General features: G+C 44.4%; 3 protein-coding genes across 4 annotated transcripts; 1 reads left to right on the top strand and 2 right to left on the bottom strand.

Moving 5' to 3' along the window:
* Positions 1 to 1944: 1944 nt before the first annotated feature.
* Positions 1945 to 7611, bottom strand: tppp2 (tubulin polymerization-promoting protein family member 2). 2 transcript variants are annotated; one of them, XM_062988391.1, is made up of 4 exons: positions 7482 to 7611; positions 3632 to 3829; positions 3118 to 3271; positions 1945 to 2758 (listed from the first exon to the last, which is right to left on the bottom strand). In XM_062988391.1, exons 2-4 carry the CDS (start codon positions 3826 to 3828, stop codon positions 2567 to 2569), a joined length of 543 nt encoding a protein of 180 aa, XP_062844461.1. In that variant the 5' UTR covers position 3829; positions 7482 to 7611; the 3' UTR covers positions 1945 to 2566. The 2 variants fall into 2 exon arrangements, with proteins under 2 accessions (XP_062844461.1, XP_062844462.1); XM_062988392.1 differs by lacking the exon at positions 7482 to 7611 and adding an exon at positions 7265 to 7282.
* A 719-nt stretch (positions 7612 to 8330) lies between these two features.
* Positions 8331 to 13357, top strand: ftr84 (finTRIM family, member 84). The gene is made up of 9 exons (XM_062988360.1): positions 8331 to 8885; positions 9173 to 9268; positions 10468 to 10593; positions 10752 to 10859; positions 10937 to 11093; positions 11234 to 11287; positions 11420 to 11485; positions 12565 to 12701; positions 12936 to 13357. Exons 1-9 carry the CDS (start codon positions 8331 to 8333, stop codon positions 13341 to 13343), a joined length of 1707 nt encoding a protein of 568 aa, XP_062844430.1. The 3' UTR covers positions 13344 to 13357.
* A 1359-nt stretch (positions 13358 to 14716) lies between these two features.
* Positions 14717 to 19480, bottom strand: nfkbib (nuclear factor of kappa light polypeptide gene enhancer in B-cells inhibitor, beta). Its single transcript, XM_062988371.1, has 6 exons — positions 18737 to 19480; positions 18260 to 18377; positions 17945 to 18149; positions 16607 to 16695; positions 16165 to 16425; positions 14717 to 15910 (listed from the first exon to the last, which is right to left on the bottom strand). The coding sequence occupies exons 1-6, from the start codon at positions 19153 to 19155 to the stop codon at positions 15866 to 15868; spliced, it is 1137 nt and encodes a 378-aa protein (XP_062844441.1). The 5' UTR covers positions 19156 to 19480; the 3' UTR covers positions 14717 to 15865.
* Between the last annotated feature and the right edge of the window lie 2042 nt (positions 19481 to 21522).

Genomic DNA, 21522 nt, shown 5'->3' with positions numbered 1-21522 from the left:
AGGGAACGCCCGGGTTTGGTGGCGTGCACATGCTTATTTGTTTACTTAACAGCAAGACGAACAAACGTCGTCAAAACATGGACAAGGATTTTTTAAACACCTGTCGCCAGGTGGAACCACGCCTGCCACGACCCTGACCAGAATAAAGCGGGTAATGAACATGACATTAATGTGTAACTACAATAAAAACGACTCACTCACTGACTTTAGAGCTGTTTATCTTAATCAGGGTTGCGGGGGGGTGCTGGAGCCTATCCCAGCTCTCAGTGGGCATAAGGTACGCAGAAACACCCTGGACAGGGCATCAGTCCATCACAGGGCAGGCTGGAGTGGATGTTGGGCCCTTGAGCAAGGCTCTTAAGCTGCAATTGCTTAGACAAAATACTGTCACAGTGCTGTAAGTCACTTTGAATAACAGCGTCCGCTTAAAGCCAAAAATATAAATGCAAATGAGAAATGATGAGAAATGAGAACATGCAAACTCCACACAGAAAGGACTAGGACCGCTCCACCTGGGAATCGAACCCAGGACCTTCTTGCTGTGAGGCACCCATAATAAAACTAGCCACCACATTTTCGGCCGTAAAGAGAGGAGCTCATGAGATGAATAAATATGAGAGGCTTCATTTCTGGCAGCGCATTAGCACATTGCTAATATTAGACTGTCTGAGCTACACCAGCATGAAGTCTAACAAACAAAGCTCCTTTGTGACTCGCGCTGGATGAGAACATTCACCGATGCGTGGAAAACTGAACGATTCTGGCCGAGTCGTAAACAGTAAGTACACTGGAGGGATTTTGACCCGCCCATCCAATCACGCCAGCTCGGGCTTGTTTCAAGTCTGGACGCATGTCAGCCGGGACAGGAAACTGCTCACGTCCGACCGAATCAAACTTGAGTCTGCAGAACACCGAGCTCACGCCCGTTCAGATGTGAATCATTTACAGGCTAACGAGATGCTGTGTGATCGCTGAGAAACGCCAAACACAGGATATTAAAGATCAAACAAGGCGTGCAGTGATACCCTCACCGACTTCTCATCCATGGACATGGACGTCCCAACCATGCTCCCCCCTTCCTTGCGGAGCCTTCTGCTACCTCATATCCTTGTTTGCACATACATACAGTACATGTTTTATGCGCATATGAAAGCACTGCATTTGCATTTTATCACCACTGGACATTGTACATATCTGTTTTTGTACTTGTACCATGACAATAAAAGTATTCATGTAATCAGTCGGTAAATCAGTCAGGACTGAGTGACAAATCAGATAAAACCAGGTCAAAGTTTAATATTGTGCAAGACGATCGACAAAGACTGAAATTCCTTTACTCAAAAGAATGTCCTGGCTAAGGAAAAGATCCACCGAGCTTCAGAGTTATGAAATTCAACACTCAGTGGGACTGAGAGTTCAAATCAGTCCCAGCCGAGGCTCAGAACCCTTAATATTCAAGACTGAGGACAATATTCGAATGCCAATATACCAAATCAACCCCAGACGAGGCTCAGACGAGGCTCAGAACCCTTAATATTCAGAACTTAGGCTGATATTGAACACCGAGATACCAAATCAGCACCAAAACGACTATGATTCACAGCTAAACATACGACTAGAGATAAACGATGATAAATGTTGATGGTTCTAATCTCAGCTCTGCTCCCGGCAGGATGGGCTCCTACAGGGACGGGGATTTCACATAACTGCGACCTCTGCTGGCTGATCGATGGCGGTGCACAGGGACGGGGGATAATGGAGATCGGTACGTGACTCTGTCGCCTCGTGCAGGTGAAAAGAAGCGGTCGGTACTGCACACGTGTTAGTCACGGCTCTCCTCGGTCAGGATTGTAGGTCTGCATCAGTAGAGAGGAAGCAAAATGCAATCGGGTAATTGGATACGACTAGATTGGGGGAAGAAAAAGATCGATGGCACAGGATGGAGAGGTTTCAAGCCAAGACTTTATTTGAGAACTTTCTGGATGCTTACAGGTATCGTTTTGCACATTCAGACAGAAAATGTGAGGCACAAAACTAAGCTGGCACAAGGAACCATCCCTGTGTCTATAGTGAGACGCTGAGACGCTTAAATCATTCAAGCTTTTCATTTAAAGCATTAAGTGCAGTTATTTATTGGAAGGTAGGGGATGCAATACATGGCAAACATCACTGCTTGAATTAATAATGTACGTACTCGGGTTATATTGGCGATATAAAAAGGCAGCGCTTATACACACATCTACAGTATATTAGACACACAAAGCAGCTAGGGATTAAATTTGTCTTGCAAATGTTAGCCACAGCGCTAATATTACCTCTAATAAGGCACTAGTGTTAGTATAGAAAGAGGAAGCCTCTGTGAGTATACTTTGAAGTTTAAAATAAATATAAATACACACACATTCAATATAGCTACTATATAGTCTTCTATACTATTTTGTTCACCTTGCAAGTTGAGGTTAGTTCAAGGTTTAGATAGAACACAGATTAAGTACCGGGTCTATAATACACAATAAACGTGCACAAATATTAATCCGAACGGTCCTCTGATGCTTCCATCCGCTGGTTAGCTTTCCTTCAGCTTGCTCTCGTAGGTGTCCTGACCCTTGTACGCGCTCACGTAGCCGCTGTTATCCGGGATGTCCTCTCTTCCCACTTTGCCTTTCCCTTTCCCCGACTCGTCGAAGCGCTCCTTGTGAGAGCCGGTGTATTTACTGGTGTCCGTCAGGCGGTCCACGGCGGCCGCCTTCGCCGCTTTCTACACACCGAGAGTGAGAGAAACATTAGTAGCCACTCTCTCTATAAGGGGGATATTTGCTGCTAATGGATCTATACGTATACATTGGCGAAAGGATGGGTCAGTAAGAATTCCCACCGGGAACATCTAGGAGCAGCAACAGCGCAGCCGTGAGGCCACACGAGATTACAAGATATCAGAAGGACGACTCAAGGCTTCAAATCGCTAATAAAAGCAACAGGAGAACAAAAACATTTGGCCGAGAGCGTCACGGATTGTGTTCCACAAGCCTAAGATCACCATGCACAATACTAAGCATGGACTGGTGTTAAGCACATCCTCACAGAAGCAAACTGGATTTAACATGACAGGAATCTTACCGTGACGCCCACGTTAGTGGGCCCTTTGCCTGAGAGGAGGCAGTAAAGCTGCTGCAGCGCCTCCTCCTGGCTCTTCCCTTTGAAGCGTTTGGGAGCGAGCTCCGTCATGGCCTGGTTAAACTGCTCGAATGTGATCACGCGTGCCGTCTTGGCTCTAGAAATCACACAGATCATGCAGCACTATAAAATGCCAAAGAAAGGAGGGGTGAAGGTACCACAGGGCTGAACATACTTGGAGGAGAGCACTAACTGTCTATTTTGTACACTTAGCCTAACAGATAGCTATAATTGGCACAGCTATCAGCCAGTCGGGCATCTGAACGGACATGAGGAGGGGTGGTTGGCTAAAACAGCCTAGCCATTGGAGGTGCACTTGTCAATGCGCTCTTAGTGCAGGTCCCAAGGCCGGATAGATATTGGAAGGGCAACATGATCTGCCGTGGCCACTCCTAAATACAGGATCAGCCAGAAAAACATACATCTTGTTATTATAGATGGTTCTACTCGTACACACTTGACTTTGCTGAAGACGATGTCCACGTCGGTCCCGGTCACGTTCTTCCCGTCGATCACCTTGCAGTCCTTGCACATCTTGGCGAAGTTCTTGCCGTTCATCTCTTTCCCGGTGGCTTTGGTGTCTCCGTGCACCGCAAACTTCTTGAACGCCGCCTCGACGTCCGCCAGAGACGCTGATCCGGAGCCTTCCGCCATGCTGCCGGGGAAAAAACAACCCAACAACTGAACACCAGGAATAAAGAGGAACGTTAGAAATACAGGCAAGACAGAAGAACACACAGGCGAGAAATTAACCAAGGACCAGGCTCATGCGCCCAACAATGCCAACTGGCCAGTGAGATTTGAACCAGTGCATACTCGTACAGTACCGTAACCGTGCAGCTGGCACTATGCTGCTTATTGCATTTTGATAAATTAAAATTATTAAATGTATTAATACATGACCTAAACACAGTCTATAAATAGCTACAGGGAGGACACACTTCCGTAGACGTCATTTGCGTTACTGATCGGTACGGACCGGCAGCAACGACCTGTGGACTATTATGTAGGTATTTCCTCCGACAGGCTGCCAGTCCAGGCCACCGAGCTGGACACAAGATAAGAAATTCATATGACATTTATTTCTATTCAAATTCATAGCGACAGTGGAAACAATAGAAGGTCTATAAAAATGCGGGTGGGGCAGCAATCTGATTGGCATGATGTTCTTAAAGCCCTGAGATGGATTTGTGCCCAGTCCAGCGTGTTCCCTTTTTATGCCAGCCAGTGCTTCCCAGTAAGACCACATTAATGAACTCATGGACCAGGCTGAGCTAGTTTGCCTGAGCAGATTTTAATTTTCCCTTAAAACCTTCGAACCAGACCATCCTGACCAGCGGACGCCACCAGCTACTCCGCGGCATGATTCCATTAGTGAGATTGATTGATAAAACCAGATCCGCTCACTGAGCTCATGAAACAGCACTCAGAGTAAAAGCATCCTAATTCAGCAAATGAGGACATTTATAAAGAAGCTTAATGACCCGCCCACACTCTCTCTCACACACACACTCACACACACACACACACACACACACACACACACACACTCACACACACACGCACCAGCCCGCCGCCATTTTGCTCTCCCTCGATTAGGCAGCAGCGTCTGAACTGAAATGTGGATCTGAGTTCTTGGGTTCTTTGGTTGCTCGTTGCTGATTTTGATGGTTGAGCAGCTACAGCGTTCATACAGAGCAAACAAACCACCAAAATCAAACAAGTTTGACCATCGTGAGCTGGTAGAGCAGCAAACTGACACGAAAACATACGATATTCTGATCAGCAAATATAAATATACTATACAGTGTAATAATTTTAATAAAATAGGATATAATATATAATAAATAAATATATAATACATTTTATTATGTAATAAATATAATATATAAAAATTTAAATAAAATAGAATAGAATATATAAAAAATAAATATATAATTAATGTTACTATGTAATTATTATAATATATAATAATTAATAAAATAGAACAGAATATATAATAAATAAATAGACAATACATTTTACTATATAATAAATATAATATATAATAATTATTAAAAAAGGATAATATATTTTACTGAATAATTAATAATATATATATACAGTGTATCACAAAAGTGAGTACACCCCTCACATTTCTGCAAATATTTTATTATATCTTTTCATGGGACAACACTATAGAACTAAAACTTGGATATAACTTAGAGTAGTCAGTGTACAACTTGTATAGCAGTGTAGATTTACTGTCTTCTGAAAATAACTCAACACACAGCCATTAATGTCTAAATAGCTGGCAACATAAGTGAGTACACCCCACAGTGAACATGTCCAAATTGTGCCCAAAGTGTCAATATTTTGTGTGACCACCATTATTATCCAGCACTGCCTTAACCCTCCTGGGCATGGAATTCACCAGAGCTGCACAGGTTGCTACTGGAATCCTCTTCCACTCCTCCATGATGACATCACGGAGCTGGTGGATGTTAGACACCTTGAACTCCTCCACCTTCCACTTGAGGATGTGCCACAGGTGCTCAATTGGGTTTAGTCCATCACCTTTACCTTCAGCTTCCTCAGCAAGGCAGTTGTCATCTTGGAGGTTGTGTTTGGGGTCGTTATCCTGTTGGAAAACTGCCATGAGGCCAGTTTTCGAAGGGAGGGGATCATGCTCTGTTTCAGAATGTCACAGTACATGTTGGAATTCATGTTTCCCTCAATGAACTGCAGCTCCCCAGTGCCAGCAACACTCATGCAGCCCAAGACCATGATGCTACCACCACCATGTTTGACTGTAGGCAATATACAGTTGTCTTGGTACTTCTCACCAGGGCGCCGTTACACATGCTGGACACCATCTGAGCCAAACAAGTTTATCTTGGTCTCGTCAGACCACAGGGCATTCCAGTAATCCATGTTCTTGGACTGCTTGTCTTCAGCAAACTGTTTGCTGGCTTTCTTGTGCGTCAGCTTCCTTCTGGGATGACGACCATGCAGACCGAGTTGATGCAGTGTGCGGCGTATGGTCTGAGCACTGACAGGCTGACCTCCCACGTCTTCAACCTCTGCAGCAATGCTGGCAGCACTCATGTGTCTATTTTTTAAAGCCAACCTCTGGATATGACGCCGAACACGTGGACTCAACTTCTTTGGTCGACCCTGGCGAAGCCTGTTCCGAGTGGAACCTGTCCTGGAAAACCGCTGTATGACCTTGGCCACCATGCTGTAGCTCAGTTTCAGGGTGTTAGCAATCTTCTTATAGCCCAGGCCATCTTTGTGGAAAGCAACAATTCTATTTCTCACATCCTCAGAGAGTTCTTTGCCATGAGGTGCCATGTTGAATATCCAGTGGCCAGTATGAGAGAATTGTACCCAAAACACCAAATTTAACAGCCCTGCTCCCCATTTACACCTGGGACCTTGACACATGACACCAGGGAGGGACAACGACACATTTGGGCACAATTTGGACATGTTCACTGTGGGGTGTACTCACTTATGTTGCCAGCTATTTAGACATTAATGGCTGTGTGTTGAGTTATTTTCAGAAGACAGTAAATCTACACTGCTATACAAGCTGTGCACTGACTACTCTAAGTTATATCCAAGTTTCATGTCTATAGTGTTGTCCCATGAAAAGATATAATGAAATATTTGCAGAAATGTGAGGGGTGTACTCACTTTTGTGATACACTGTATATATATATACATATATATATATATATATATATATATAGGAAAAGAATAGACTAAAATATATAATAAATAAATATAAAATACATTTTAATATGTAATAAATATAATGTATAATTATTATAATAATAGAGGATATATAATAAATAAATATATAACACATTTTAACAAATGATAGAATAAATAGAATAGATATTTTAATTGTTTTAGCTCTTTATTAATTAAGTCACTCTAGTTTGTTCTTATAATAATTAGCTTTTTTCCCGAATGGGCCGAATTTTACTTGTTTCTTGTTTTGGAATTCCAGTGTGTGTGTGTGTGTGTGTGTGTGTCTGTGTGTGTGTGTGGGTCTGTGTGTCTGTGTGTGTGTGTGTGTGTGTGATCTTATAAATGCATCTACCTATTTGTAAGTGAGGTGGATGCTGCTGATCCTGATGCTGCGATGCTTGCACAAAGATGTAGGGTGTGCGTGTATGTGTGTGTGTGTGTTTACATCCAGCCCTTGACTGATTCCACCCCCTTTCCTTAGTCTGCATGTACGTATCCACCCTCTGTGTGTGTGTGTGTGTGTGTGTGTGTGTGTGTGTGTGTGTGATCTTATAAATGCATCTACCTACCTGTAAGTGAGGTGGATGCTGCTGATCCTGATGCTGCGATGCTTGCACAAGGATGCAGGGTGTGCGTGTGTATGTGTGTGTGTGTGTGTTTACATCCAGCCCTTGACTGATTCCACCCCCTTTCCTTAGTCTGCATGTACGTATCCACCCTCTGTGTGTGTGTGTGTGTGTGTGTGTGTGTGTGTGTGTGTGTGTGTGTGTGTGTGTGATGACGTAATCTGCAGGAGGAGAGACGGCTCAGCCCGGCACACACCATGACATCACCGGCGTCGTCCCTCTCCTCTCCTGTTCCTCCGCCCGTCCCCTCTCTGTGTCGTTTCCAGCTTCCTGAGGACGTCACCATACCAGCCAGCTCTGCTTTTCTCTGAATAATCTCTCTCCTCTCTGGTGCCATGCCCTGCTCAGATGCTGGAATTGGCACTGCCAATGGGTTATGTGGGTTTTGTAAAAATCTGGCAGGTTAAAATTATACATCCTGCAACTTTATTCAGTACTGATTATTACTATTAAAAAGTTGGTACGACAAGTTGGAAGGTGACTATGTAGAAAAGTGATGGAATGAAGAACCCTCGTACATTTTGGGGCCCCAAGCCTTATGGTGCACAACCATGGGTCAGAATCTACACCATCTTATGGGAACATTCGTTTATTTCCATGCTGGTATCCGCTGGTCTGTGATCCATAAACGTCCAAACGAAGCTGTTAGGTCACTTCTGTTTACATACAAGCAAAGTCACGCCCTTACCTCCATGATTTGTTGGTGGCTCAGCAACTCGAGGCGACTCTACAAATACCGGTTACCTGATCTGTGAGTCTCCGACACCACCGACCGTAGAGTTCTGGACGATCATGGCAGATTCCTACTTGTGCTGTCTGTGTGCCGATGTTCTCAGAGACCCTGTGACCATTCCGTGTGGGGATGTATTCTGCAGGGAGTGCATCAAGGCCTACTGGGACCAAATGGATCACGGGGCTGTCTACAGTTGCCCCCAGTGCCGTGCGACCTTCACTCCTCGTCCTGTCCTGCGCCGCACCGTGCCTAGCGTCTCATCCCGAGAACTTCAGTCGCCCCTAACGGAGCTCAGACCCTTCCCGGATCTCAACCGGGAGTCACTGTGCGATTTCTGCACCGGTCGCAGGAACCGGGCCGTCAAGTCGTGCCTGGTTTGCTTGGCGTACTACTGCGAGACTCACATCAAGCCGCACTACGAGTCGGCCACGTTCAAGCGGCACAAACTGGTGGACGAGACCGGTAACCTGGACCGCAAGATCTGCCCCCAGCACGAGAAGAGCCTGGAGCTGTTCTGCCGCTCCGACCAGATGTGCATCTGCGTGCTCTGTACGGTAAGGGAGCACCGCGGCCACAACTCGGTCAGCGCCGAGGAGGAGCGCGCCAACAAGCAGGTAGGACAGTTTTACAAAACAAGGAGTCTGTCTGAAAATCTAGTGAGCTGCCTTGCTGCCTACCTGTCTAATAACACATGGAATTCATAAGGCAGATTATTTAGACGCACTACTTTTTTGCCGATTACATCACCGCAGTTTTAGCTTACTAAGCGAACACAGTTAGCATCAGGACATTCAAACCGACGGGCTGAGACGACACAACCCGCTGTCCCTGATGAGCCCCAAGTTACAAATAAACAACACTTGTGCACTTTTATACAAATTACAAATCAAATGTCTTTCAGAAATTGCTGGTGGTGACCCAGTCTGAGGTCCAACACATTATCCAGGACCGGATGAAGGAGCTGCAGGAGCTCAGGCACAACGTCGAGGTTCTCAAGGTGAGTAAAGTTCCAAATAGGGTTGCCAACCGTCCCGTAAAATACGGAATCGTTCCTTACTTGGAAACTAAACGTTGTGATCCATATTGAACGGATACAGGATGCGCTTTGTTTCATATTTTTATTAATTGGGGGAGAAATGCTGCATAAGGCACGACCAATGAGAAGCGCTGTCAGAGCTGCTTGTGCTTCTGGAGTTGCTTGGCACTAGTTCAGTTTTTGTGTAATGTCTTCCATGGTTCAGTGTTTGTAAAATACATTTCATGAGTGAATTGTTGTTCTGTTTAGAAGATTTTATCTGCAATCTAAACTGTTTTTGCACTAATGTTTGAAATTATTTTATAATACCAGGTCTGTTTTATTTTTTACAAAAATGTAAAATTGCTGTTTTGCACGTTTGAAGAATTCTTGAAGGCGTACATGCCCGTGTGAAGATGGATTATGTAAAATGTTGTTTGCACTGTTGAGAAAAAATGTTACATGATGTTCTTTATGTTGTTTTGCTTAAAATATGGTTCTGATTTATTATTATAAAGAATGAAAATAATAAATGTTAAACAGCCTAAATTAAACATGTTGATAATGTTCCTATGACGGTGTAGGACCCGTTATATTTTTTATAGGTGCAACCCTATAACCGTCTACCCCCCGCTCCCGCTCAGGTAAACACCCGCCAACCCACCCCCCACCCTATGCCTTCCGCCAATCCGTGTTCCTTATTTCCCGTTCTGAAAGTTGGCAACCCTAGTTCCAAAACTTTTGAGCACCACATTATCCAGTATCCATATTCCATCTGTTTAACTGTGCAATTGTCTTATAATAGTGTCTAATAATATTTGTCTTCATAAACATCTAGAGAGAATAAATCTGACTGTAAAGTTGACAGACCCTGGGACGAGGTGGCCGACCAAGTTTTGATTTTAAGTTTGTGTGCTACCCGCTCCCCGCGACCCTAACTGGACAAGCGGTTAAGACAGTGAGTGAGTGAGTGTTACCCACTGTCATGCCCTTTTTAGGGGGGTTTAATGTCCTCCTTTTTGGGGTTATAGAAGTGGCCACCTTATTCCTGGGACTCTATTTATTATACAATAAGCTAGTGGGCAATAAAATAAGTTAAAATAAATAAGCTAGCAAAGCTAAAAAGCTGTGTTTGCGTGTGCACGCTGTATCTAACGTTCTCTGCTGCCCCCTGGCGGTAGGATAATGCTAACCGGGCCCAAACAGCCAGCGATAAGATCTTCAGTGAGATGCTGCAGTCTGTGGAGCGCTGGCATGCTGAGATCTGCCAGCTCATTCAGGCTAACCTGCAGGCTGCCATGGTCCAGGCAAGTATTCAGCCCACAAGTAAGCTCCCAAACCCATCCTCAGCCCCCTAAGTTTCAATTTTATGAAGAGTTTGGACGGAGCACCTGCTCCTCAACTCTCAAGTGACTGTATGATGGATGTATTCCCTCGTACAAAAGTGTTCTGAATGTGTGGGCAGGCTGAGAGCTACGTGGAGCGGCTGGAGCAGGAGATCCTGGAGCTGAAGCGTCGAGACGCGGAGCTGCGGCAGATGCTGGACACGGAGGACAACATCCACTTTCTACAAGTACATCACAGCTTGTTCTCAAATCAAAATAGTGCTAATCATACGTGCTGACTATAGCTAGCTGTGATCACTCCTAGAACTTTCCGGAGCTGTACGTAGCACCGGAGCCCATGTTGCCCAAGGTCACCATCAACCAAGAGTTCTCGTTCAGCGAGGTCACAAAGACCGCGACTGATATAAAATTACATCTGGACAACATCTGCAAGAAAGAGATGGGCAGCGTGTCCAAGAAAGGTGACTAGCATTGCTGATTATGAATGAAATAAGGCTAGTTAGGACAAGGTTCTTATGTAGCTTCAGTTTTCAGTTAATGTGAGCGAGCAGTACGATGCTTAAATAATGAGGCCACTGATTAAAAATGCATTTCTTGACAGTGAGTGACATCCCGGTTTACGTGCTCATTCCCAGGCCTGGTGGCTACCACAAAGGTAAAAGTATTTTAAAGCCCCGTTTATATCATAGAATTTATATTATTGATTAAAGTAACACAAATTTACATATAAATTCACACACGTTTTTAAAGGTTCATCATTTAACAATAGTTTTCTTTACATGTGTAGTACCACCACCACCACCACCTCCATCTGATCTTCATGAGCCTAAAATCAGAGTGGACTTTCTCAGGTGTAAGTTAAACTTAATGCCATTCAAATAATTACAAGCTGCCAGAACACAGCGGTTACCACCCACAGTCGAGCAAGCTTTATATTACAATGGGATTAGAAGCTTCCCTGCCTAAAAGAAGCTTCTGCTTCAGAATTAGCAGCTCAATGCTTGAATGGAGTTTTATGCCAATCACAAGGGAGGAGTTTTATAGTCAGATAAAGGAAAGATTAAGGATTTCTGCCCACAATTAAAAAGGAGGAGAAAATATGAGGCATTGAAACCCAACATCTCTGTACTTACTGTAAAATATGGTGATGCAATGCAGAAAGTTATAACACAGAAGGAAGCCAAGAACCTGAAACTTTCAGCCAGAAGGTGGATTATTTGCCATAAATACTGTAAGTGTTTCAACAGGACAGTGACCCATAACATGTGCTAAACTGGTTCTGGAATGGCTAAATTGGGCTATAATTAAACTTTTCCTAAACGTGCTGGGAACCCAACAAACTTGGTTAAAATTGACCAATTCGGTCAAGTAGAGTGGACACAGATCCAACCAGAGTTGCCTGCTGATGGTGCTCAAAAACGTATGTCCAAGGATAAAAAACCTAAAGGACATTTAATTAAATATTAACTTTGATAAATGAGTATTTTTGACTCGGCAGATTGTTAGATTTTCAGAAAACCAAGAATGAACCCAGAATAAACAATAATAAACCCATAATAAACTCTTAATAAACCTCTCACCTCAGGTATCAATAATCATTCAACCACAGAAAGAGAAAAGTTGCAGAAATCCTAAAAAATCCAGGACGGTTCGACTGTTATTACGTCCCCTAAAGATGTATGTAAGCCTTTATCCCTAAATCATAGCAGTCGAACCTCTTAAAGCCTTTTTTACCTGACGAGAAACCTCTCAATTTTATGACATTCAGCTTTTATCTGCAAGCTCTGTATTAATGCAGTATGTAAACACACAGAGTGCAGTATACAGCACTGCTGATTATCACCCGAGAGACCCGGACCAGGCATAAACCTGCACACTGTACCATCATTCATAAATCCTACAATGTGTTGTTGTTTTTTTCTTTGGGAACAGACGCAGTGAGACTCACCTTTGACCCCAACACAGCCTATAAGGAGCTGGTCCTGTCGGACGGGAACCGCAGGGTCGTCCGGAAACGCTCGGTCCAGTTTTACCCGGAGCACCCGGAACGCTTCGACAGATTCTGTCAGGTTTGATTCGGCTGTTTTTAACTGGATTTAACTACTTAAATTCAGCCAGTTTAGATTATTTAATATATACAACGTAGCAAAAGTATGTGGACACCCATCGTAATTATTGTGGTGTTTAAAATCAAGTAACAAACACAAACACTGGCAGTAAAACAGGGAGTTTGGATCTGTTCTGTAAGTGCTATTACTGTCGACAGTCCACAGATTGATCCGGAACCTTTATGCCCCTTCTAGGTCCTTTGTGCAGAACCACTGAGCGGGTCCCGCTATTACTGGGAGGCGGACTGGAGGGGTGAGTTCTCCGTGGGCGTGGTCTACAAGAGCATCCCGCGCAAGGGCAAGAACTCGCACTGCCTCCTCGGCTACAACGACCGCTCCTGGAGCCTCCTGTGCTCCGACTCCGGGTACTCGGCCTGGCACGGCAGGGTGGACCAGGACCTGCCGGGCGCCACCAGAGCCGCGAGGATCGGCGTGTTCCTCGATTACCCCGCCGGCTCCGTGTCCTTCTACGCTGCCTCGGAAAACATGGAGCTGGTTCACAGGTTCCAGGCCAGGTTCTCAGAGCCGCTGTACGCCGGGTTCGGGGTCGGGGACTCGGTCACGCTGTGTCCGCTGCAGAGGACCGTACAGACGTACCACTGAGGGGGCGCGGAGGCTCGGGGGGATTTTTATTAAATCTTTTCTCTCTGTTAATCTCTGTTCATTTGTGACGTGTGTTTTATTATGATTTGTCTGAAGTATTCGGATGCCTGATCATGAGCTTGAGCATCGAGCGACGTCTGTGTTAAGCTAGAACAACAGCCGCTCCTCTGAGAAGCTTCTCACAAGACCTTGAAGTATGTCTGTAGGGATTTGTGCCCATTAGGCTGTTGAGTGGAGCTGAGGTCAGTTTCTTTATGTCTTTACAGGGCTCGCTTTGTGCTGAAACAGGGAAAGGACCTTCCTTAAACTGTTGCTGCAAATGTAGAAGCATATCCTCTCCTTTAGATGAGTGATTTATTACACGTTAGTAACTGTTATGGCTGAAACACATGAATTCAATCATTAAAAGGGGCGTCCCAATACTTGTGTGTTTATGCATTATTAAAGACCTGACGGGGCACTAATTAACGAGAACTAATTAAAGCTTCGGTCAGGAATCACTAACTAAGCACAGACGCAGACTCTGTGACAATAAAGTTCTACTACTACTAATTAGCTGATACGAAATACATTTTAATTCATTTATTCATTAAAAACCCATTTAATTCAACGCTAGCATCCTCAGGTCTATGAGCGACTGGTGTGCTGCATGTTTAACGGAGGGATTAATAACGTTATTTAACCAAGACACACTATAGGGACAATAATAAAGGAAAATAATATGCTTCCTACTTTGCAGCAACAGTTTAGGGAAGGCCCTGTCCTGTTCCAGCATGACTGCACCCCTGTATACAAAGCAGCTCTATAAAGACATGAAGAGAAACTCCAGTGTCCTGCACAGAGCCCCGACCTCAACCTCACTCAACAGCTCTGAGATGAACTGGAACATCAACTGAGGCGTCCAGCCATACAAATGCTGTCATCTTTTGACTGAATGGGCACGAATTCCCACAGACAGAAGGTGTAGTCATAGCTGAAAAGAGCACATAGGTGCCACTTGGTTTGAATTTGAAACGGGATTTCAAACAAGCACAGGTGTCCAAATACTTTTGGCCATATAGTGGATTTTATTCTCAGTCCTACCATTTTACATACAGCACTGTCGCCTCACAGCAAGAAGGTCCTGGGTTCGATTCCCAGGTGGAGCGGTCCGGGTCCTTTCTGTGTGGAGTTTGCATGTTCTCCCCGTGTGAGGTTAATTAGAGATACAAAATTGTCCATGACTGTTTGATTCAAAAACTTGAACTCTTAATCCAATGAATGGAACCACAGTGTGTAAAACATGACATTAAAATCCTAATAAATAAATAAACACAGCACTTTTGACACAAGTGTCATTATATATCTGGACATTAGAAGAAAAGAAGCAAGTCTGGTGTTTGAATCATTCGGTTTATTTTATTTCCCACTCAAAGCATTTAAATTCACCCGTTTCGTAAAACTCTATACACTACAGACGGGTGACACTTATATGACCGAGAGCTCGGAGACTGATCATTAAGAGCACATCAAGAATATTCAAACAATAAAACCAGTTAAATTGTAAGAAAAGCTCTACAGCACAATCCAGTCTGGCATCCTTACTGTGTCGCATCTTATTCCCTTCCGAATATCAAATCTTAAAGGTTAGAAATCGTCCTAAAGCTACAAGCTGAACGCACGACAGCACTGTGAACAAGTTTTATATCACTGCATCATGTTGCCAAGAACCTCAGAAAATATATAAATATCCATAAATGAAACCCAAATTTAATATCAAATAAAAGGTCAGGTTTGTTATGACTAGATTCTAGGTTTAGCCCAACACCCTAAATAAAACCCTTCAATAAAACGCCTCTGATATCAGATCACCTGCTATAAATACTTATAAATGGACATAAACATCTGACCGCACCTTAAATCTGCATATATAGATATACCAGCATAGCTAAACGTTAATATAACTCATCTAGATTCGCCGTCACGCCATTAACGCGTCACCACAAGTGGCTTACCAAATTTCACTGTACAGCCTGGAACAGAGGGTCAGGGTCTAAATATGTACATTTATCTCACAATCCTGGCATTGAACTCACAACCGTACCGCCACCAGAAAGAGCTGTGATCATTCTGAAACACTGAGCTGCCGCCGTTACTGTATTTGACTTCGAGAGAAAACATTAAAAAACAAAACAAAAACACCCATCAGGAGGGCTTGAAAAACCAGAAAACACGCCGAAAAGCCTCATGGAGGGGGTACAATACAGAAGGTGAAGCACAAATGATGAAGCTGCTGCCACGCGCACAGATTAGAGGAATAGTTTGGCGCAAAATCGAACGCGAGCGCAACGTTTTCCTTATAAGGAGTCGATCAGCCAAGACAGGTTTAAATCCCCCCCCCCCTTATTTTGTTTACTTTTAGGACCCTTAAAGTAAACAAAATACATTTAACAGTTTAAATTAACTATTTGCTTACACACAATCACACATGCACTTTTTCGGCTGACCCCCACAGTTCAGACCGGCCACGCCCGTGTCGCCGGCTACAGCACGCGCTGTCCGTTGATGAGCAGGTCGTCGAACTCCTCCTAGGTGAAAAATAAACCACAAACATGACTAATCATCAAATATATTCATATCATACAGTTATAAACATTTTGATGGAAACTTATATAAATAACAGACACAGCCAATAGTGCCTGTGTGGACGCCGGCATGGTCAATAGCACAGCCTGGGATTCGAATCTAAGAGCTCAGGATCGGGCGCTATACTGTAACGTCCACTCGTTGCTGTTTCTGTTATTTTGTCCACATTGTAGTTCAACAAAAAATGCTCACTGACCTCGTCGCTGTCCTTCCCCACTTCCACCTCCTCATCATCATCCTCGTCCTCCTCTCTCTCATCTCGTTTGTCGGAGGCTCCAGCGGCCCAGAGCAGCTCCTGCAGGCGCTTGTTGGGCCTGTAGAGGGCGCAGTAGAGCGGCGTGTGTCCGGCGTAAGAGCTCTGGTCTACGTCGGCTCCCCGTTTGACCAGCAGCTCCACCGCGGCACAGTTCTGATACTCCACGGCCCAGTGTAACGGCGAGCGACCCGAACTCTGATCCTGCGCACACAGAGAAATACAAACGCAAATATAAAACATTTACAATGTACTAATTCCACAATGAATGATTTATAAATATAAGAAGCATTAAAATGCATAAATGCAAATGAACAATAACAGAGCCGCCGTTTCAGACGGTGACAGGAGTGATTCGGGACGCAGCACCGCTCTCGTCTCTCACCTTCAGGTTCACGTCGGCTCCGACCTCCAGCAGCATGATGATGGTGTCGCATCTTCCATTCTGCACGGCCAAGTGGAGAGCACCGACACCTACACAGAGAGACAGAACAGTTACTGATCTGTCTCTGGGGTTCTGTGAGATGTACAGATGTGTGTGTACCTGTATAGTTACATATATTGAGATGTTCAGGTGTGTGTGTGTAACTGTTCTAGATGTTTAGGTGTGTGTGTGTAAAGCTGTATACTTATAGATGTTCAGGTGTGTGTGTGGGGGTGCCTGTATAGTTAGAGGGGTTTACATGTTCCTGTATAAATACAGATGTTCAGGTGTGTGTTCCAGTATAAATACAGATGTTCAGGTATAAATACAGATGTTTAGGTGTGTGTGTGTGTGTGTGTGTACCTGTATAGTTACAGATGTTCAGGTGTGTGTGTACCTGTATAAATACAGATGTTCAGGTGTGTGTGTACCTGTATAAATACAGATGTTCAGGTGTGTGTGTATCTGTATAAATACAGATGTTCAGGTGTGTGTGTACCTGTATAAACACAGATGTTTAGGTATGTGTACCTGTATAGTTATAGATGTTGAGATGTTCAGGTGTGTGTGTGTGTACCTGTATAAATACAGATGTTCAGGTGTGTGTGTACCTGTATAGTTATAGATGTTGAGATGTTCAGGTGTGTGTGTGTGTGTGTGTGTGTGTGTGTGTGTACCTGTATAAATACAGATGTTCAGGTGTGTGTGTACCTGTATAAATACAGATGTTCAGGTATGTGTACCTGTATAGTTATAGATGTTGAGATGTTCAGGTGTGTGTGTGTACCTGTATAAATACAGATGTTCAGGTGTGTGTGTACCTGTATAAATACAGATGTTCAGGTATGTGTACCTGTATAGTTATAGATGTTGAGATGTTCAGGTGTGTGTGTGTGTACCTGTATAAATACAGATGTTCAGGTGTGTGTGTACCTGTATAGTTATAGATGTTGAGATGTTCAGGTGTGTGTGTGTGTACCTGTATAAATACAGATGTTCAGGTGTGTGTGTACCTCTATAGTTACAGATGTTCAGGTGTGTGTGTACCTGTATAGTTACAGATGTTCAGGTGTGTGTGTACCTGTGTAGCTATAGATGTTTAGATGTTTAAGTGTGTGTACCTGTATAGTTACAGATGTTTAGATATTCAGGTGTGTGTAATTCTGTATAAATACAGATGTTCAGGTGTGTGTGTGTGTACCAGTATAAATAATGATGCTGAGATAATCAGGTGTGTGTACCTGTATAGTTACAGATGCTGAGATGATTAGGTGTGAGTGTGTGTGTGTGTGTGTGTACCTTTATAATTGTAGATGTTGAGATGTTGGGGGAGGGTGCGGTGGGACGCAGTAATGGCTCTCACACACTCAGCGTGTTGTTCATACACAGCCAGGTGTAACGCAGTGTTTCCTGCTCTCTCCTGCAGCTCCACACTGGCTCCAGCACCGAGTAACAAGCGCACACTCTCACCGCTGCCCAGAATCACCGCCAGGTGCAGCGCCGACTGAGAACCAGAAGAGAAATAGATCAATAAATAAAATATTAAAATATATATGGTATTAGAAATCAGCAGTGGGATAGATCTGGGCAGAGCATCCTTAAAGTGTGTCTTACCTGCCCTAGGTCATTCTGGATGTCCAGGTAAGGGGTCCAGGTGGGGTTGAGGGTGATAAGCTCCAGAAGCTGCTGAAATAAGTGCCACTGCTCGTGGATTAGTGCCAGGTGAAGCATCCTGCACAAAACACAAAGAGAGAACAAGATATTTGTTCTATTTTAATTTACTTTAAGAGACTTTACTCTATTTTAGATACTCCAAGAGTGCTGTATCCCATATGGAGAGGCGTCAATCTACAATCATTTTTCTTCTTGCACTACCTCATACTGCCAGCAGATGTCCCTGTTGCAGCAGCAATGTAAAAAGAAACCCTATTCGACCCTCCACTATCAGGCACAGCCGATTTTCTCTGGTGGACAACTGACTATTCCAGTAGCACCACAGAGACCGAACTTGAGAGCTCAACTCTCCGCGGTGGTGGGAATTAATAAATGAATAACCTGTGTAGAACTGTTAATGATAAACAGACGACTCACGTGTCTCCATCATCTGATATGAAGCTGAGTGTGCTGTAGATCTGATCTCTCTCCTGGTCGGCGGTATCCTTGATGATCACGGTACCGATCTGCTTCGACAGACCGTGCACCGTGTCTTCGTTGATCGAGTCCCCGATTGCAGAGTCCAGCCTGTCGCTGTCGGCTCCGTCCAGCTTGCCTCCTCCGCTCCACGACTGTTCGGGAAGAATCGGGGCGCATTCGGGACCATTGGTGCTGCTGATGAACGAATCCAGTCCGCTGTCGCACCATTCTTCAGGCTGCGTCTTATCGTAGCCTGTGTTGCCGGGGAAACAGGTTTCTGCAGGGACGGATTTTGGTACGACACCTAGTCGGGACGGTGGATTGTGTTTTCGAGCGTCATATTCGTTTTGTGACGTTTGTTGATGTATCCACTCCATTTATTAATTATTATAATTATTAGTTCGCCTTATTAACGCCAGTTCTTCCTTTTTAAGTTTCGAATTGTGCAGCAAAGTTTGAAGTTTTCAACGTTAGCTTGTGGCTAACGACCACCTAGCTAGCTAAACTCACGTATCAAAACGTAGCCGTAGTTGTTGTTTTTAGGATGCTTTTCGTCCCCAAACTTCGACTGGAGTCATCCATAAATCGTCCTACTTCTTGCCCCTCCATGTCTGGATCATTTTTAATTCCTGGTGCCGATTTTATTCGCAGTTCGGGAACGCTCCAGCTTTCCAGAAGATGCAGTTTAACGTTACCTGGCGTTTAACTTTTTTCCCCAATCGTTTTCGACAGCTCCCGCCCTACTGCTCTATGATTGGTTACTCAAACCCCACCTTCTAAACGATAATTGGCTGATTGATCCAGAGCACCGAAATTCTGTCAGATTGACACCAAAAACAGCCAATCAAAACACAGAAAGACTTGACTGAGGACTCAATATGGGTAGAAAACAAACCCTGCTCTTTGGCTGTCTAGGGGATTTCCTGGGAATTTCCCAAAGCCACCAATAATAATGAAACGAGAGTCGATTGAGTTCGTGCGCGTGCGCAGTGTGTGTACACTCACAGACTGGTTTGCTAGGGGGTTCTGATACAGCAGGTAGTTTTATTTTCTGTACACTGTTCCTTCTGGTCATGGTCGCGGTTGGTTCGGAGCCGCCAGAACCCACTTGATGCAGAGCGGACAACACACACTTAGTTATTCACATACGTACCTAGCTATGCCAGTGTATGCAGTGTGTCTAAAAGTACGTGGATGCCCCTACAAATGATTAAGCTCAGATGTGTCAACCACACCGGTTGCTAACAGGTGTATGGAATCAAATAGATATAAAAAATGAATAATATACTTCCAGATGTGTGACAACACTTTGGGGAAGGCCCTTCTTTTGTTTCAGCATGAGTGTGTCTCTGTGCTTAAAGTGCACTTCAAACCAAATGGACACAAGTTCTCACAGACACACTCAAAAATCTCAGGTAGCTTGTGTAGTGTCACTGACTACAAGTGCACGGATATGATTAGGACCACCAGGTGGCAGGACGGAGGCATTCAGGTTCCTCTCAGGCTCTGAAACAAAGAGGACGTCCTCTAATCTTTCACTCTTGATGGCATTGTGGTGAGCTTTAGATTGTATTTAAGGAACGCGAGCGTGTACCAGCAGTCCTACATCTGCACACATCTGCATACGATGCGTATTGAACTCTGCAGCATAAATATAGCAGCAGGACTAGACAATAGGGTGTGTGCTAATGAGGCACGGCGTGTGCACTACGCAGAGGTGATTTAGGATCACTGGGTGCTTGTATAAAAAAGAAAGAGGAAGAATAAAGGAGAAACCTGAGGTGTCACTGGGAATGAATTATGGGAAAGGTGGTTTGAAGGTGTGTGTGTGCGTGAGTGTGTGTGTGTGTGTGTGCATGAGTGCAGCCAATACAATCTTTCCTTCTCTCTCTGCATTGCAGTTCCCTGGTAGGCTATCCCTAATACCTCAATACAGACTTCAACACCCCCCACTCCACTCCACCCCACTCCTCCCCACCCCATCCCATCAAATCCACACAGACCTCGTTCAGAGAGAAAGGAATGAAGAAAATTGCACCGTTACATTCAGTGCATGACATTGAAACGCGAGAGGGAATTTGTCTACGCCTGAGGAGGGAGGCACTGGATTGGCACTCAGGGTCTCCTGATGGAACTGGACCTACTGTGACCCTGACCAGTTATGGGTAATGAAGTGTAGATTGATGGGAAAAAAGGCAATTAAATCCACAACATGATAAAGTGAGCAAAGAGTCAAGGGGTCTAAATACTTTCTGAATCCACCTTATATACACTCACTGAGCACTTTATTAGGTACACCTATCTGATATGTGCTACACCTACCACACAGATGAACTTTATAGGTATATAACAACTGACTGTAGCCCATCTTTTGCTCAGTCTTACCCCTGTGTTACTACCCCTTGTACCATATATATTAAGAAGGTCCCCTGGAGGACCCCCCACTGATCAGATGGTGATGCTTTTATTGGACACTTTTATCCAAAGCGACTTGCAGCAACTATACAGTCTAAGCAGGTGAGGGTTAAGGGCCCAACAGTGGCATCTTGGAGCAGGTGGGGCTTAAACCAGCAACCTTCTAGTTACTAGTCCAGTACCTTAACCACTGAGCTACCACTTATTTGTCATATATATGTCTTTCTGCATATTTCAGCTCATTTGGAAGCTGGGGTCAGCGCAGCTGGAGCCGAGATGGTTAAGGGTCTTGCTCAAGGGCCCAACAGTGCCTGACCTCTTGATTGATA

Source organism: Trichomycterus rosablanca, chromosome 26 (genome assembly GCF_030014385.1).
Source record: "Trichomycterus rosablanca isolate fTriRos1 chromosome 26, fTriRos1.hap1, whole genome shotgun sequence".
Classification (NCBI taxonomy): domain Eukaryota; kingdom Metazoa; phylum Chordata; class Actinopteri; order Siluriformes; family Trichomycteridae; genus Trichomycterus; species Trichomycterus rosablanca.
This window is presented reverse-complemented; position numbering and strand designations above follow the sequence as displayed.